The 17,946-nt window shown below is 36.6% G+C and overlaps 1 protein-coding gene across 1 annotated transcript in view; it reads right to left on the bottom strand.

Moving 5' to 3' along the window:
• LOC137388788 (cilia- and flagella-associated protein 44-like) overlaps window positions 1-17,946 on the bottom strand; it is a 32,012-nt gene that overhangs the window by 8,647 nt on the left and 5,419 nt on the right. Inside the window, exons 7-23 of the mRNA XM_068075238.1 lie at window positions 16,840-17,007; window positions 15,898-16,140; window positions 15,394-15,522; window positions 14,542-14,727; window positions 13,694-13,833; window positions 12,216-12,349; window positions 11,411-11,509; window positions 9,490-9,658; window positions 8,679-8,857; window positions 7,896-8,040; window positions 7,414-7,576; window positions 6,953-7,083; window positions 6,152-6,342; window positions 4,155-4,337; window positions 3,585-3,745; window positions 2,755-2,939; window positions 1,898-2,051 (exon numbers count right to left, since the gene is read on the bottom strand). Of these exons, the coding sequence (XP_067931339.1) occupies window positions 1,898-2,051; window positions 2,755-2,939; window positions 3,585-3,745; window positions 4,155-4,337; window positions 6,152-6,342; window positions 6,953-7,083; window positions 7,414-7,576; window positions 7,896-8,040; window positions 8,679-8,857; window positions 9,490-9,658; window positions 11,411-11,509; window positions 12,216-12,349; window positions 13,694-13,833; window positions 14,542-14,727; window positions 15,394-15,522; window positions 15,898-16,140; window positions 16,840-17,007 (2,760 nt within the window). The remainder of the gene's footprint in view (window positions 1-1,897; window positions 2,052-2,754; window positions 2,940-3,584; window positions 3,746-4,154; window positions 4,338-6,151; window positions 6,343-6,952; window positions 7,084-7,413; window positions 7,577-7,895; window positions 8,041-8,678; window positions 8,858-9,489; window positions 9,659-11,410; window positions 11,510-12,215; window positions 12,350-13,693; window positions 13,834-14,541; window positions 14,728-15,393; window positions 15,523-15,897; window positions 16,141-16,839; window positions 17,008-17,946) is intronic.

The following is a 17,946-nucleotide window of genomic DNA, read 5'->3' as shown; positions in this document are numbered from 1 at the left end:
AGTTTTTTGTTTCAAATGCTCCAATACAATTTTAACTTATGTTACGAGCTGTCAAGCAACTCATAGAGAAGTATTATATTAACAGATATGATCTTGCAAGAAAGTAGAACAAGGAACTGCAAGGAACGAGAGCAACAAAAATAGAGAGAAAGATAATAAAACAAGCAGCCATTCATTTACTTTTTTCTGAAACCTCGAAAGATGAGAACTGGAGGTAGGAGAGAGAGGAAATGGTTTGGTCTTTGATTGAGACGCTTTGCCTAGCAGACTACTGAGAAGTTTGATAGACTTAATCTTCATCAGAGGGTTGGCAGGTGCCTGAGATCCCTGCATTGAAGTGCAAAACAAGTTAATTTTTATCTGATCCACTTTCACGCTTTGTACTAAAATATTCAAACTGCATAACTGTTTATATAAGTCAGGGAAATTGAAATATTTAGTCTTCAGATAAAATTGTTGACAGGTTCTGACAAACTTAGGAGAAGACATTTTAGTGCTCGAACATAATACACCAACAACTAGGATGTATTTACAATTTACCACTATAATGAATGAAGGAATCTGATCTTGCTTGGCTATTGTGTAGGTAAATGTTTAATGACAGCGTATGAGTGTGAGAGTTTAGTTAACACATAGAAGGAATATTTTTGAGGGAGAGAAATCAATTAATACTAACCAGGCATGTCCACTGCCCACTCTATGCGCCTCTTCATACGACGACCTCAACACTGAACACCTTACCTCCCTCCCAACAGTAACTTATATACATGTTTTGTGAAACACTAAAATGGCACTTGCATTCTCTAGTTGTGAAAACATACTTATCACTGAATGGTTTACATAATGTGCAATCGGAAAAGCCTACCCTTTTAGCAAACTTGGAGTTATCCCCTATGACATTCAATGATATGCTATAGACGAGAAAACCATTTTATTCTCAGGATGACTGACTATAGAACTAATAAAACACTAACATTCAGATGTTGCATAGTGAGCAGACAGCTTAGCCTACAAAGATTTATATTATTATTAGCTATTGTCTGTCCATCCGTTTGCTTCTTCTTTCCCAAAGTACAGAGAATAAAGATTAGCATGTCTGAGGCTCCGAAAGGTTGATGGAGGTACTGGGTTGATTAGCTCAGGTGGTTCGACCTAATAAGCTAAATAGTATTTAATCTAATAAGCTGAATGTCAAGGATTTGAACCCCATATTGGTCAACCTTTTAGTCATCTCATTAATTGCATGTACAGAAATTTTGTGGCTACACGGAGGTTGGTGCATTTAAAATAATTGCTATTGTAAGACAAAATTGAAGGGCTTTAACATCCATACTGTTTATCATTTCTCATCATTTACCTTGAGTCAAAAGTCACCATAAAACTCCCTTAAATACATTTCAAATGCAGTTGATTTCAGAGGGAGGCAATTGCAATAAAAATTTAATTGTTTCTCGCTTCCCCATTCCTAAGGCTTATGAACGCAGGAAGTGGTAGCTACCATCAAACTTGTTGAAAATTTCTGAAATTTTCAGGCTATGGTTGTTAATATAGCACTGATGGTTTCCTGCTTACCTGCTGCCTCACCGGCTCTGCTATCATGCAGTAAATTCATAACAAAATCCACTATAGTTCTATACAACTGGTTGGTGTGTGAGGATGACGATCTGAACCCCATATGCATATCACCTACTCACACTACCTATGCATTAGAAAGCTTCCTTAAATCCCAATTATTCTAATTCTAGAATTACTTTGAATGATGTGAGATAATATAAACAGAAAGTTAAAATAATGGGCTACTCTTACCACTCTTAGGCTGATAGATGGCTATAGGTATAAAACTGTTGACCTCCAAGTGAATAAAAAGCTGTTTGCCGGAACCACTGCAACCCCTTACCTTAACGCCGGCTTTCTTTTCCGCTCCAGCACCACCACCACCACCACCAAAGCCTCCAAAACCTCCTTGAGTACCTCCAGTCTTGGCTAGTATGGCCTGTTTCTCCATTTCAGCTTTAAAGTCTAGGAGAGACTCCCTAGTATACTCCATCCTCCTGCAGGGGGAAACAAAAGGTTAGATGATGTAGTAAGAAGTACTCAGCTTGTACTAGCAAATATTGGAGCGACTGGCAAATTATGAGAGACAAACAAAACTAGATAACTAGGTAGTCTAACAAGAAATTCCTAATTGTAAGTAACTCACATGATATGAAGAAGTAAATATACTTTATTTATCACCTTATGATAAGTAACTGCAGCTTGCAAAAAGTCAGTGGGATTTATGGGGTGGTGCCGGTTGGTCAACAGCTATGTAGAATGATTCATTGAGTGTTAAATAGGGCATTGAGTGTTGGAGAGGTCATTTGTAATGTTAAAGAGATCAATAGTAGTGTTGGAGTGGTCATTGGTAGTGCTAGGGCCGTCATCGGTAGAGATAAAAAGTGATTCACTTTTTAGTAGTGATTCATAGCGTTAGAGAGGTCAATGGAGTTGTTGGAAGGGTTATTGGTAATATTGACAGAGGCATTGGAGAGTTGATGCGATCGTTGGCAGTGATCGAGAGTGTCAGGCCTTAGATGCAGTAGTCAGACCCTAAATGCAGTGGTCAGACCCTGAATGCAGTAGTCAGACTCTAAATGCAGTAGTCATACCCTAATGCAATAGTGCTACAATGTACATGCACACCCAGGGGGTGTGTTATAGGCACCCCCTAGCAAATCAACAACTGATTAATTAATTTTATTGAGAGTGACGCACCTTTCTGGAAGCTCATCGGGATGCATTGTAGGTACTGGCGGAATAGCCTTAGCTCTTTCATTACCGAGCTGAGCTTTGATCTGAATTAGCTCGGCTACATAGTTAGAAATTTGGTCTATGATTCCCATTTTTTGATCTCTGAGTGCTAACACTTTCTTGTTGAACGCATACTTGACTTCATGGATCTACAAGAATAAGTAAAATTTAACTTATTAATGCAAACAAGCTTTGGTTTAAAAAGTAGGAACAAAAATAACAGCTTGCAAAGCTAACAACTGGCTAGAGAAGGCTGAAATTAGGTTTAATGTCTTTTTCATAAGTTGAAACCGGCTCCACCTACTAACTGTGACTGAGATTGGTTTATTAGCAGCCTGAGTATATTCACATGACTATGGTGTATAGCTAAAGCACAGGTCAAACCATAATTGCTTCTAGTAGGACAACAAAATAACGGTGGAAGTTCACTGCGTCATTTTACGAACTGAGTACTCGCTCAGATGATGTGAGAATTTTCACAATACCAGCCTCTGTTTGTCACAATCTGCCACTAATTCAGTTTATGCTCAAAAGATAAAGATGTAAGAACTTGAATTAACTAATCCAATGCTATATGACCAAAATAATAACGATGGCCAATCAAATTCTTGTTAATTATTTTGAAGCATTCTATTCAAGAAGAGAAATAGTAACTACTAGTAACTACTAACAATAACTCATACAATCAGTGATACCTACCAACTCTAGTAACTATAATAGTAACTCATACAACCAGCGATACCTACCAACTCTAGTAACTACTAATACTCACTCATACAACAAGTGATACCTACCAACTCTTTGAGTACTAGAAGTTTCATTATAGCCTTCTCGACGTTCATTCTCAGATGATCCGGAACAACGTAGTCATCGGCAGTCTTCAGTTTATAGTCTCCCATGTTACTCTGTGCCTCCGCTATAGCTGCCACATCATCTGGGTCCTCGTAGTTATCATCTACAAATGAAATCAAATCATCCTTCCTGCTGCATATACATTAAAAACCAGACCAAGTAGCAAAAACTTCAGAATCAAGCAAACATTTACATTGGTTACTATTTTTACAGCAGATTTTTCACGCAAATAAAAGGTCATCATACAAGCTGCTAGATCTAGTGCTAGGACCATGCTGAAATCAAGTCACCCAGATAGATATCTAGTGTCTTTTACAACAAGGTAAAGGGATAAAATTATTCAAATGATGACTGTGCAAGTTATAAACTACAAGCATGTCTCAGCAGTTTTACTTTTATTTTAACCATGAATCCTCCTAATTGTAGCCTATGCGCCAGTACATTTTGCAGATTTGGTATCTAAATACAGTTTCTAGAGTAGATAATCTAGTTTCTCAAACTGCATAACCTACCTGGTCGATTTGCGTACAACTCATTCCACTGAGCTTTTCGAGCCGCTCTCTTTTTCTTCTTCTGTTCCACCTTTTGAAGAGCCTTCTGTATCCTCTGGCCCATGCTTCCTTTCAGATTAGTTTGTGTTTTCGCTGCCAAGCTGTCACCTCCAACATCTCCACTCGCAGAGTCTTTTCTTGCAGCTAAAGATCAAACTCAAGAATGAACGCCCAAATTCAGTATTAATACAACACGGCGTCAGCTAGAAGAAATGCCAGCTTTAATTTTTACTTGAGTCTGAGCAACAAATATAAGCTATTTGAAGATGATTTTTTTCCAACCAACAAAATGTACAAATACATGGAAATAGTGAAAAAGCTATGTGACGCTCATATGCCGACCAACTAACACTAGGACAGGAGAGCTTCAAGTTAAGGAGAGACATAAAGGAACAGACAACTAGCCAATGGTTAGACACAAGTTCAAGACTAGTCGATTCCAATCTGGAAAAAAGCTAACCAGCCAAGTTTAAACTTGTTGGAGATCAACTTGGAAATCAAACGGAAGTTTTTGAAATGTTAGCAGTATGATAAAATCTGATGTACATGAATTATGTAGAATTCTGATTCTCAACCTTACGATGTTCAAATTATTCTCACTGTCAAATGGCTGTTTTGCAGTGAGTTGAAAACATGTTGTCTGAAGTTGTGTCTAAGGGAGCATTACATCAGCTAGCTCAGCTTAAGCTAGTCTGTGTACAAGTACTGCATACTATGACAAATGTCCACTAAAGAAAGTTGGACTTTAGTATCTAAGAAGAAAGTAACAAACCTGCGGTATGCGGCGTGGCTATAAAGACAAGAAAACACGACACATAAAACAGAAGATGAATAAAAGTGACAAACATACAGATGTCAGATAAACATTTCATTGTACAAGCTTTAACATTCAAACTCATGTACAACATATTAGACATGCTCAGCATGTTCATGCATCTGCCATTGTAAATTTGGTAATATACATACATCAAAAATTTTCAATCAGAAATATTCCTTTGAAAAACTTTCGAATTGTCTTAGCGATTGTTGCAATTTTAGACAAATGAATAGGTTTCTTAGTATTTATTAATAAATAAGATACATTCTTTAAAGTCAAAGAACCACGTTTTACAAGAGTACAGACAGGCTATATGTTCAATTCTGACTTATTCCATTCACTCCGCTGCAGGTATTGTTATTTGTTATTTATAAACAATCAATAGTTGTTGTCTCAAATTTTCAACCTTGAAAGGTTTGGCAGCATTGGACTTTAAGGATATGACTAATCGTTTCATCTATACAAGAGCGTCTGACACCACCAATGGAAGTTTGGAGCTTTCTGGAACTTAATAACAAGTATGATAGACATGATATATATATAGTATGTTGTATTGGCATGGCAATGTATATATATATTTCTATAGGCAATGTATATGACAGGCATGTCTGCTATAGGCATATTATATATAGGGCAAGTCAACTATTTATTTGATATGCTGCACAAGCATATTCACCACAGACAAGCCATGTGATGTAGGCATGATTACTATAGGCAATGCATGTTGTATAAACATGCACACTGTGTATTTAGATGTTATGACATCTACTTTAGGCTTCATGCAAACCACACTCAGGTATTAAGATGAGAGACATAAGATAACTTACAAAAAACATATTATGTACTAAAATTGTTGAAGGCCTTTTAAAATGGTATTTTACACTAACACAAGTACGCTAAACAAACCAATAAAAATAGGAAACAATTATACTCTATAGCGATCAAAGTTTGATGATTTGATACAAATCACAAATAAAACTTAAATTGGTTAGAATTGAAGTTGCGCGACAAATACTTAAAATATAATAATGTCATATATTTTATAGCTTTATAAGCTGTCATATGTTGCATTTGAGGGCAGCAAACTTCTCCCAGAGTTCCTCACTTAATCTCAACCATTAACTAGAGGAGTTATATTTACCATTTAGTAAACTGGGATCTCTGCTAAGGTCAGAGCGAGCTTTGGACATAGACGTCTCCTTCCTTTGTTCGAGCTCAGCCTTAAGGGAGTAGAAGTCGTCAGACAGCTTTGCTGCTCTGTATGTTGATACTTCATATGTACTTTTAAATGATTTGACAACTATCCTCTCACACTCGACCATCGCCTTGAACCTATTGAAAACATACCACAGGTACCTGTCATGTCATGATTGATAGGCACACAAGCCACTTTAAATAAAAGTTGTATTCTTTTTTCCAACGTATTTTCTAGAGATTTTTTGTCTTCTTTACTGACATTTAATATTGTTTATACTGTTTATACTGATACTATATTGTTTGTTCATTTTAATAAGGCACTAACAACCCTCTAACTCACTTGAACCTCAAAATATAATTATCATATGGGTTTGATAAATTTGGCAAAAATACAACACATTTAAAAACAACAAACAACCTTTAATGAGTCTAAAAACAGTTAAAAACATCCATTTCTTGTGTTTTTTTTCACCTTTCTCAAAATGCAGTAGGTATTGTAAAACTTGCATGATTGGATGGGGACACTAAAAAAGATTAGATTCCACTTTTGACCATGATATGTGAACTGAGATCACAATAGCCCAGCAATAGCAAAATGGCTGATCTGCATGTTTACAGAGCAACAGCTCCAGTGATCAGATAAGTGTTGTCGATCACACGCATACAGAATCATCTAGCAAATCAGATAGACTTGGTGTAATGATGTCACTATAAGCAATTGATCCCAAAAAAGCTTTAACTATACCTCATCTTAAGCTTATCGAGAGCAATTTGTTGTTTTTCAGAATCCCAGGCTAGTTCTTTCTTGACCGTGTCTATCTTCTCTTGTGTCTGCCTTGCAAGCTCTTTCTTAATCTCTGGATCCATCTCAAATTCCTAGTTAAATATGATTTGTCGTTTTAGTACAAAAAATAGCTACTACCATTGCTACAGTAGTCAGGCATAGAGCTACCCAAAATCACGAGCAGACGACTCTAACTCTAATTAGTTCAACGAGCCATGAGCTTGTTAATAAGAAACAATCAAGATTTACTGTCGTAGTTAAATTCATGACTTAGAATAATTAGCAGACTTCGTAAATCTATGAATTGACCACTTTATTGGAGCACAGACTACAATGCGGAGTTAATCTATAATTGACTAGTAGGGGCAGACAATTCCAATCTGAATGAAAACTAGTCGAGCTCCTAGTCATCACTGACTTACGATGGAATCAAGCCTAAGATGAACTGGCAACTCATGGTTCTTCTCTAGCAGTTTTTTAAACTGCCGCCTCAGCTGAGTGATGATACGCCTCACTTCCTGTTTACGCTCCTCTGCCTCTCTCATCATCTTATCATGCTCAGCCTTTTGTTTGGCATCTTCAATACTAAAAAAGAAAACTGTAACTATATTACAGCATTACTTGTATTTGTAAATACTATAGGGCAAAACAATGTTATATTGAATGACCAGATAAGCAAAATCTCATTCCAATTGGAAAGAAAAGCGAACTTAAAGTGGCTATAGTATATAAACCATGACACTGCTTTGCCCGTACATAAAATACTATTAAAGCACAAATTCCATATATGCATGCGTTAATTGGATGACATTCAGAATTCAATTCCGTATAGTGACACCTCCGCCTGTTTTGAGAAAAGGTCTAAAACGTATGGAAAAAGGCTAAAATACTTATAAGCAGCTACCTATAAGCTTGTGGATCTTCGATATCATCTGGAAGCTGCTTGTCTTCAGGAAGTTTGAATGCAGATGGGATCTTCGCTTTGACAACCTCTTCATCCACTTCCTTCTGGGACATGTAGTTATAGGCAAAGAAGTTACCATCCTGACCTGTCAAGTAATATGCATCATGCGTAGGGTTGCAAAAGATGTTAGCCAAAAAATAAAACATGACATGCATCAGTAAAGTCAGTGGAGAAACAGATAATCTAAGAAAAGTATCAAAAGCCCAATGACAAGTGTTAAAAGCAAAGATGACATGTCAAAAAAAATATGACACATGTCAAAAACAAAGATGACATGTCAAAAGGAATTTGACACATGTCAAAAGCAAAGATGACATGTCAAAGGAAATTTGACACATGTTAAAGGCAAAGATGACATGTCAAAAGAAATTTGACACGTCAAAAGCAAAAATAAAACGTCAAAAAAGAAATATGACACATCAAAAGCCAAAATTACATGTCAAAAGAAATATGACACATGTCAAAAGCAAATATGAAATGTGTAAAAAGCATTATGACAAGAATAAACTAGACCATCAAGTTTTTCAGATGTACCAAGGCATTTGCTAATTGTAGAACACGTAGAAACTGCTTGTCTTTGCCAAGACTTTGCAAAACCAACAAACAGGTAATAACAGTGTTATCTATTATAAATCAGTACCCAGCAATCAACAACTACATCCATGTCGGCCTGACAACATAGCTTTCACTCTACTTACAAGCGATTGTTACTAGCATACATACCGACAGTGATAACATAGGCTCCGTCATAGCTAACTTCTATTGCTGATATAGCTCCAACATGATTGTCATGCATGGACAACTCCCAATAAGAGTTGGTGTTAGAGAAGTCTGCGGACGAGAGAGGATGAGCCCTGATGACACCAGTTTGGGTACCACAAAGCACCTGCTTATGTGTATCACTGCAAAGAAAACGAAAGATTTGACTTATTTGAGAGCTATTATGTTTGTGAGAGTAATAAAACAGACATACAACATCCATAGAAATTTAACTTGTTATGTTCTACCATGACTGAGTTGGGCGCATATTTACATAATGCCTATTAGAGAATACGCTAAGTTTCAAATAAACCAACTATAAAAAATCAAAAAAATCGAAGGATTGTGATAGACTGAGAAAAGTTTGAGATGTTTTTATAAAACCTCAGGCTCAACTTACACTCATACTTTACAGTCAGCTTTTCATAAACATTACAAGTGTACACATACCTGATGGGACATCCCTTTGGATGATTTCAATAGACTCTCGAGAATTACTAAAGGCCTTCTATTAGCTAACATGATAGATTGGCTAACGAAAGATTACAACGACTCACAATTCAATTGGTTGGTATTAACATAACTGACCTATGGAATGCTTTAAGACATTAGCTATACACAAGAGTGAGACCAAGAGAAAAGAAGGAGTAGACTGAAGGACCTTGAATTGTGAAACTGAAGCATTAATATCTCTATCGAATCATTTACATCACAAACTACTAGTGAGAAAGAGTAGATGAATCCAACAATCAGCTGGATAATGGGACCAACAAACCTGAAGTGAATAACTGAAATCGGAGTCTCCCCAAGATCGTCAACTGCAACTGTTCTGATTGGTTTGTATCTTTCGTCTTCTGGAACTCTCTGTAGTTCCCCCTCATCAGTGAATTTACACTGGTACAGGTAGCCGGCATCAAAGTCATCCATAGACAGCCAAAATGTCCCTAGAGCGTGAGAGACAACTTCCATTCAATTTTGACACCAATGGAGATATAAAGGGCTTCAAATAATTGTTTATAAAGTTGGTGAAATATTAGTAATGACAGCACCCTGTATATTAATAATGTATATAAATACTAGAAATTCCACTGTCATACAGCCCACGACCAAAGTGATAATGGAAAAAAGAAAGGGTACTGTTGATTGTTGAAAAAGTAGTTCTCAGCAGGAATTGACAGAGTATAGTGTAAATGAGACTTGTTTGAGATGATATAAAATAAATTTGAGGGAGCACGATTCTAACAATTTATTTTGGAGGTAATGTTGGGTTGAAACCAGGTATACAAATAATTGGTTAATTGTTGATATTACAATATCTGTTATAAGTAGGCTATACAGTATCTGTTAAAGGTCGCGCAGTTTAGTCTCCTTTCTTTTACGTTGTAAGATTTGGCCATTGATAGCTAATTGAGTGATGTGCTCCCTAGCGAAGTTGTTAACAAGTAAGTCATTGATGTTTCGAACTCTAGAAAGAGCAACAAACGATATTCCAGCGGTCATTACGCGGTGGCCTATATCAATGACAGCAGCTTTAGCCGTGGTAGGACCTTGACTCTTGTGTATTGTCAAACCCAATGCTAGATCGAGAAGAATGCCTCGTCATAAAGGGGCATTGTAGTTCGGCCCTAGCTTGTATATAAGTTGTAAAGAATTTCGGCTAACATTTTAAATAGTTCAATGAAACCTTCGGTGATTAGACAAAACAAACATAGGCTGATAAACTGTGTACCACAATTTCGTACCAATAAATCGGTCTACGCCTCAAACGGTCTACGTTTATTACAGAAACCACCGAATAAATTCGATTATAAGTAAACAAGGCCATAGACTTGTGAAATTAGCAAAATTTTCTCGTGAAATGCGCACTGCTAAATAGTTCTACTATCTGTCGCACGGCTTTATTGGCGTTTCAATTTTCAGTCTTAGCTTTTATTAAACCGAGCTTTTCAAGCGTTTTGTGGCAATTTTCATCCAAATAAATCTGTCTATTTTTGTATAATCCGATCAGATGGGTAAGTTTTAAGATAATACCGACGGTTTGCAAAGACTTGGTAACATATTTAAATTGGTTTGTATGTGTTTTGTATCGTTATTATACTTTACCGACTCTACAAAACGGTGGTTAAATTTGTTGATGAAATTTCAAAACAAGGGTTCGTCTCATTGTTGATGAATAATTTTCGTAAGTTGTGTGCACATGCATTTATCATAAAAACTCTCAAACTTCGCTCCGCTCGTTTGGTCGTGGGAATACATATTATTAATATACATACAATTATATTACGTATATTATCACTATTATAACTAATAATAATATATGAATATTATAATAAGATTAATAATATATAAACGTATACTATTAATATACATTTAATCTATACTAATATATTATTATACACTTTGCATATTATTATATATTATATTATTATTATAACATATATCTGTATATTAATAATACATGTACATTTCGGTTTTACCTGACCAACTATTTTTCAGATTAAGAACAGCGATTAATGGTTTAACCAATATACTGCTTCCACAAAAAGCCTATGACTATCAAAAACTCCAAAGCGATGCTTTATACATTAAAAACCAATATGATATAACAGCTTGGCTTTTAAATCTCTGGCGACACTAAGTGAGACAGGCCTCTGAAATCAATCTTAATCAGACAGAAAAAGTGAAGAAGCACCAACCAGGCTCGTCCATAGAGTAATATCCCTGAAGTATGGCTGAAGGAGTTGATGGGATATAAGGCTTCCACTCCTCTTCTTCCTCTTTAGCGTCTACCTCTTCTGAAACACACAACCTTTACACTTAATAAAAACATGGCGGTTGATATAATGAAACTGTGTCTTGAAGCAGATGCAAAATGCAACCTTGACAAATGCTGGCTCCGTCCAACAGCAATTCAATGACTGGCTACTCATTGATTGGCTATCCATTGACTGGCTACTCATTAATTGGCTACTAATTGATTGACTATGCAATGGCTGGCTACCAATTTATTGGCTCATTGATTGGCTTCTCATTGATTGGCTATTCATTGATTGGCTACTCATTGATTGGCTACTCATTGGTTAGCCTCTTCTTGATTTGCTAAAGTAGTTATCTATAGTTGCAGGCAGCTTTATGATTTCTTTTAACGATTTCTTTTTTTTACGAACTTTTTAAAAATTTCGAGAAAAGTTACTTTAAAACCAGAGTCGCATGAATTATCAAACTAATCAACAAAAAAAAATTGTGATCTTTAACTTTTGAGAGTTGTTAAAGTTGTGATTTTATTAAACAAATTGCAATACATAATACAGAAGCACAATAACAAAGCTAGATTTTTTATTTGTATGACAGCATATTACTTAACATGACTATGTTGTTTTACGCACATCTTAATGCCTGAATAGTTTAGCTTTAGTATTGCTTGTTTATTGAACATTTTATACGCAATTCAGGAATTGTCATGAGAGTTGCCGCACATAAAGGTAGCTTTATTACAAATACCTTCATCTTCATCATCAGAAGCAGACGCAAGACCTCGCTCTATTCGCAGCCGCCTTTCTTCGTCCTTCTTCTTCTTGGCTGCCTCCTCCTCCAGTCGCTTCCTTTCCAACTCTTCCTCGTGCCTCAGCTCTGACCTAATAGAGACCCAACTCTTGGATATAACTTCAAAAAAAACTTTAAGGAATTTTGAATACATTTAATTCAAGGTTGATTTTGACGAGTTATCATCGTTTAATAGATTTTCTTATAACAATAATTTTAGTTTAAATAGAGCCAATAGAACTATATTCTACGCTTTATAGTTAAAAAAAAAAGCTGATGGCCAGATATTCGTAAATATTATGACAGACTCTGTTTGAATTTGTAGAAACCTCTAAGGCAGATTAAGGCAAAGTGCCCCAAACCTGTGGAGTCAATACAAGGCAGGCCTGTATTCACTGGTTGAAAGTTGGGGCGGCTAATGTTAGGCGACTAGTTATGAAATGATAGGAGGGGGAGGTGTAAGCCCCCCCCAAAAGGTTTCTCTCATGTAGGGCCTCAGCCGGGCTTCTCATGAGAAGTTTTAAAAAAAATTTATCGGCAAGTATCAACATTTTTCTATTTTTTGATATTTGTTTTAGGTGATGTGACTGCAGGAATGTTTTTAGATTTAAATAGGCAAAACTTGACCGCAGTTAAAACGCTCAGAAAAAAAGACATCTTTTTCTTTTGAGCATTTTAACCAAGATCAATTTTGCCGATTTTATTTTAAGTCCATCCGGAGGTTTCCACGCTTTCGATGGGACATGGCCAAGCGGATGTTTGGTAAAACTTGAACTTTTGCAAACCTTTATAAAAGTTGTTAATAAGAATATTTTGCCACGGATGATAATAATGACGCCTAAGAACTACTAAAAGTGGATGTTTGTCTCTATGGCTTGAAATAAAGTGACATTTTACAGCGATAAAAACCGTCTCTTTAGCCATTGGGAAAATAACTGTTCGAGTAAATGATGTTGAGGTCGAGTTATCTGCAGCAATACGAAGCAATATTTGGGAACGAACCAAACAAATCTGTTTTAGTTAATCTCCTGTTCGAGATGAAATGTTACATTTTATCCGAGAGCGAGTTATGCGAGTTTGACTGTACTTAGCCGCGGAAAGTTCCTAAAAAGTTGGGGCGGCTCAGCCGGCCAGCCGCCCTAGGGAATATGGGCCTGATACAAGGAACACCTAGATGGACGCAAAGAGCAATAATTACACTTTCAAATGTAGAAACTGAGAGAATGAAACCCAATGTGAGAGATTTGTCGATTCTCACTCAGTAAGAGAAAATTTTATCTCAAAAACGAAAGATGGCTCTGTAAACATGAGAAGATAACTCCTATAAATGTCTAGACAAAAGGCCTGAAAAATCAACAATTATTTAGCAAAAAAAGGTGAAATATTTCTGTTTTTATGTAAATATTTTTCACTAACTTTAAGTCAAAGATACTTACTTCACACTCTTAAACTGATGAGTCCTGATTGCGAGGCCCTCTATCTGATAAGAACGGGATGTATCGAAGGTGCCTGGCTCTGGGCATTCAATCTCTTGGGCAAAGCCATTTGCGCAGCAAACCAGTAGCGAATTCTTTTTCTGAAAGTAGAATTGACGCGGAGTAGTCCAGCAGCTGAGAATCATTTTAAAAAATATGAAGCGAGCAGCGATAAAACAGAAACAAAGGAAAGCATGATGAATGAATACATAAGAGAAACAGCTATAAAAACCTACAGAATTCAATTTTACTGGAAGTATGTATTACTTTTTAATAGCATTGGTAATCATAAAAAATGATGTTCTTCATTACATGCCAAAAGAAAGACGCTAGTAAAAAATCAAATGCAGCGAGCTTATGCAAAAAGCAAGGAAGCAGCGGGCTTATATTATTGGGCTTGCTGACTAATTGATTTTATAATAGTTCTCAGTAAAGTGATCTACCAGCTATGAATTTCAGGCTGCTTAAGCAATCACATGATGTGTAGAGGCAATAATAGATTTGACTCCCACTCTGAACACCTTCACATACATCAAACGAAGGAAACCAGTAAACCATAAAATTTGGGCCAGTTTATCAGGCTGGGCTGATATTTCCAGAACTTGCTCATCGTCGGCCAACAATGGGAGGCTGTCATTGGCCAATGTAACTGCAGCTTAATTTTCTGAGCCAATCAGAGCTCTATTCTCATTCCAAGTTCAACTGACAGTGTGATAGAGATGGTCAAAAAAGGGACAAACCTTTCTTAGAATACTAATCTATAGATGAAAAAGAACTATAAATGCATTAGGGCATTGTGTAATACTTACATAGGCACCAGGTGACCAAGAGATGTGAGTGACGCTGCCGGCAACGCTGACGAAGCCAATAGGTTTATACTCTTTGTTGGAGACATTAAAAAAGAAGACACTTCCGTCTTCACTGGCAGTGGCAAGTGTTTCTCCGGCGCTGTCGAATGCCATGCAGGTTACAGCCTTCACATGAGGTTTAAATACCTGTAAAAAATATAGACTGAGTCATGTATCGCAGGCGTAAAGGAAAGTGTAAGTGTGAGGATAAAGGAATTATGAGAGTGACTGACAGCTCAGCATAACTAACAGAGATCAATCAAAATATTCAGCTACAGTATTTATAAACACAACAGAAACCAGTTCAAAAGAAACCCGTTCTAGAAAACCCAGTTCTATATTTTTTGCAGTATCTTTTGTATTCAGAAACCTAATTTTACAAACTCTTCAACATCAGAATGACACTATAACGCAAACAAAACATTAGCCTAAAAACCATACACCAGAAAGAAAATCAACAGTCATTAGGATATTATGACTTTGGCCTATTGATAACAATTTTAATCAATTTAGAGGTGCTAAGAACGTTCATAACTTGTTACGAGAAGGCTTTGCCTTAGGATGCGCATCTAAGTTACCCAAGTCACTAGATATCCTACTAGTGGTGTGAAATGTCAAAAACTTATCATTGTTGTATAAGTAATTGTTAAGCAAGATTCTCTTGCTAATACTAGTAAAACAATCTTGGTGCAATACAGAGTATGTTGTAAAGTACAAAATTGTTGTAACTTCATATAGAACATAAGGGAGGTTACAACAATTTTGCACTCAACATACGACATACAAACAGATTAAAGTTGAGAGTTGTCTAACCTGAGTGAGAAGCAACTCTGATTCACTGGCACCTTTCCTATTGCTAGACTCATCTTTCTTGCTTAAAACAAATGATCGGACGACTCCATCACCAAACCCAGCGATTATTGTCGCACCTTTAATGTCTACCTGTAGTGGCAAAAAAGCAAAATAAAATCTACTTGTGTAATAATTCAGTGATATCATACAAAGAAAATTTGCTACAAAGTGTCTGTCATCCTTAGTATAGACTATAGACAGAGCATTTGTCCAAACACTGAATTTGGACCTTATTACCACGTTGAATAGTCTTCCAAATTAACACTCAAACCTTAACAAAATTGGTGATATTCTAACCAACTTTGATAGGAGAGCAAGCCAGCAATGATAATAGTGGTTATACAAAGTAACACATACTGATTAGAGAAAGAATAACGTATTAATTAGAAAAACTTCAACACTTTCTAAACAAAGTTTTGCGAAAATCTCCACAACCCTCTCTGCAAAAACACACAAACTGCTTACAAGTTTAGGAGCCCAGATTATGCTGGTTCCCTCAGCATTGAGCAGACTCTCGCAGATAGTCACATTGTTGACATAATCATGAACTCGGACTGTTTTGTCAGCACCGGTAGTAGCCACAAGATGAGTGACTGGAGATGCTGAACAACCAGCTATGGCTCCTGCATGGTAATACATCAACCTCTCAGGGGTGGCTGATGTGTGGCTAAAGGAAAGGTCCAGCTTCCAGATTCCTCCATTAGCATCCTAAAAGAGGTACCAGCATATATTTTAACCGTGATAATAGTATTAATAATAATAGCATTAATCGTAACAGCTAAAATATAATTCTAGAAACTTGTAAATATATTTAATCTACATTGAATAATTTATGTTAATCTATGCTGAACAATAGAGTTAATCTATGTTGAACAATAGAATTATCGAGGTCCTCAATTTATCAAGCAGGTCAAGCAATCGTTTTACAGAGTAAGTACCAAACAATTTATGGCTCATACACATTTTTATACATTTACTACAAGGAAAACGGTGTTCATGAGCTTCTTTTCGTTCAAGCACAAAGAACATGTGGAGGATTTGTAAAGATTTTGGCTTCATGCAATGTACAATTTATGGATCTGAGCTTTATGTACTGTATAATCTAAAGAAATTAGTTTTGTGTACTGCGCAGTATAGACATAATGACATGTGAGCAGGAAATTGCATCTCGCTTGAAAACTTGGCGTTTAAAATAGACCTTCAGGTTAACATAGCTCCAAAACCAAGGATTGTCTTCTCTTTTCTTATTGAAAAACTAAGAGAAGACAAAAACCAGCAACTACTAGAGGATATGAATAAACTTGAAGGCATCAGTTTGCGGCTACAGACTATTTCATTATGGCAGAATTCTGATGTTCAAGTACTCGCACACAAAATAATGCATCAAGAAAAACCTAAGATCCTTACCTGGGCATACCAGATTGTGGGCTCTTCTGCCTCATCTACCGACTTGACGATAGACATTAGACTAACATGCTCCTGTCCTCCTATTTTTATCTCATTCATTGGCTCCATCTCAAACAGCCCTGTCTCATCTGTTGAGTCAGCATTGTCGATAGTCTCAAAGTCCCACACCTGTCAAGCGCAGTGAGTTAGTTATAATGAGCTGCAACCTGCTGCAGTTGTCCTAGACACAACCTTATGAGAATAACCAGATTACTACTGTGGTGACAACTATGCTATTGGCAGACAGGTTCTCAACAAGTGTTTTGAGACAGCAGAGTTTATCTGTGTAGACTTTGCTAGAAGCTTAACAAGACTGTCAACATTGAAAAGAGATTGCACTAAGAATTGTCTACAGCTTGAGTTCGATAACATTTGCACTCTATATACTGAAAAGCTACATATGGCCAGATGGTATGAAGCAACAATGCCGAAGCCTTGTGGGAATTTTCCACTCACACATTGAAGTGGTTTACAAGCAAAACAACTTAAACCTCATCGTATCCACAGTAACACCGATAGCAAAAAACATGAAAAAAACAGAAAATATATGTAATGATCAGAGAACAGTTGAAATTTGAGAGTGTGTCAAGCAATGTGCTGCTTGCTATAGCTCAAGTTCTAAAGGTGATTATCAGTGGTATTTGCAAAAGTCGGAACAAAATTGTAGTTAGCAATTTCATAGGTAAAGAAGTTGAAATCTCACTAGCTACCAGCCAAAAAAAGCATTCTTGCTAGCACTTAACAGCCATGTGTGTAGATGGCCGACCAAAAGAGCAAATGGATGCAAACTGATTAGACACTGCAGGACATGCTTGTTGAAGAACTTAGGGAGAGTAAACCAGATCCTTTGCAAAGCTCTACCTAACCTGAGTATCTAAAGGTCTGCCTAGCTTGAATATCTAAAGGTCTACTTAGCCTGTGTATAAAAATGTCTACCTAACCTGAGTATCAAAATGTCTACCTAGCCTGAGTATCAAAATGTCTACCTAGCCTGAGTATCCAAAGGTCTACCTAGCCTGAGTATCCAGAAGATCTACTTAGCCTGAGTATCTAAAGGCCTACCTAGCC

Source organism: Watersipora subatra, chromosome 2 (genome assembly GCF_963576615.1).
Source record: "Watersipora subatra chromosome 2, tzWatSuba1.1, whole genome shotgun sequence".
NCBI lineage: Eukaryota > Metazoa > Bryozoa > Gymnolaemata > Cheilostomatida > Watersiporidae > Watersipora > Watersipora subatra.
This window is presented reverse-complemented; position numbering and strand designations above follow the sequence as displayed.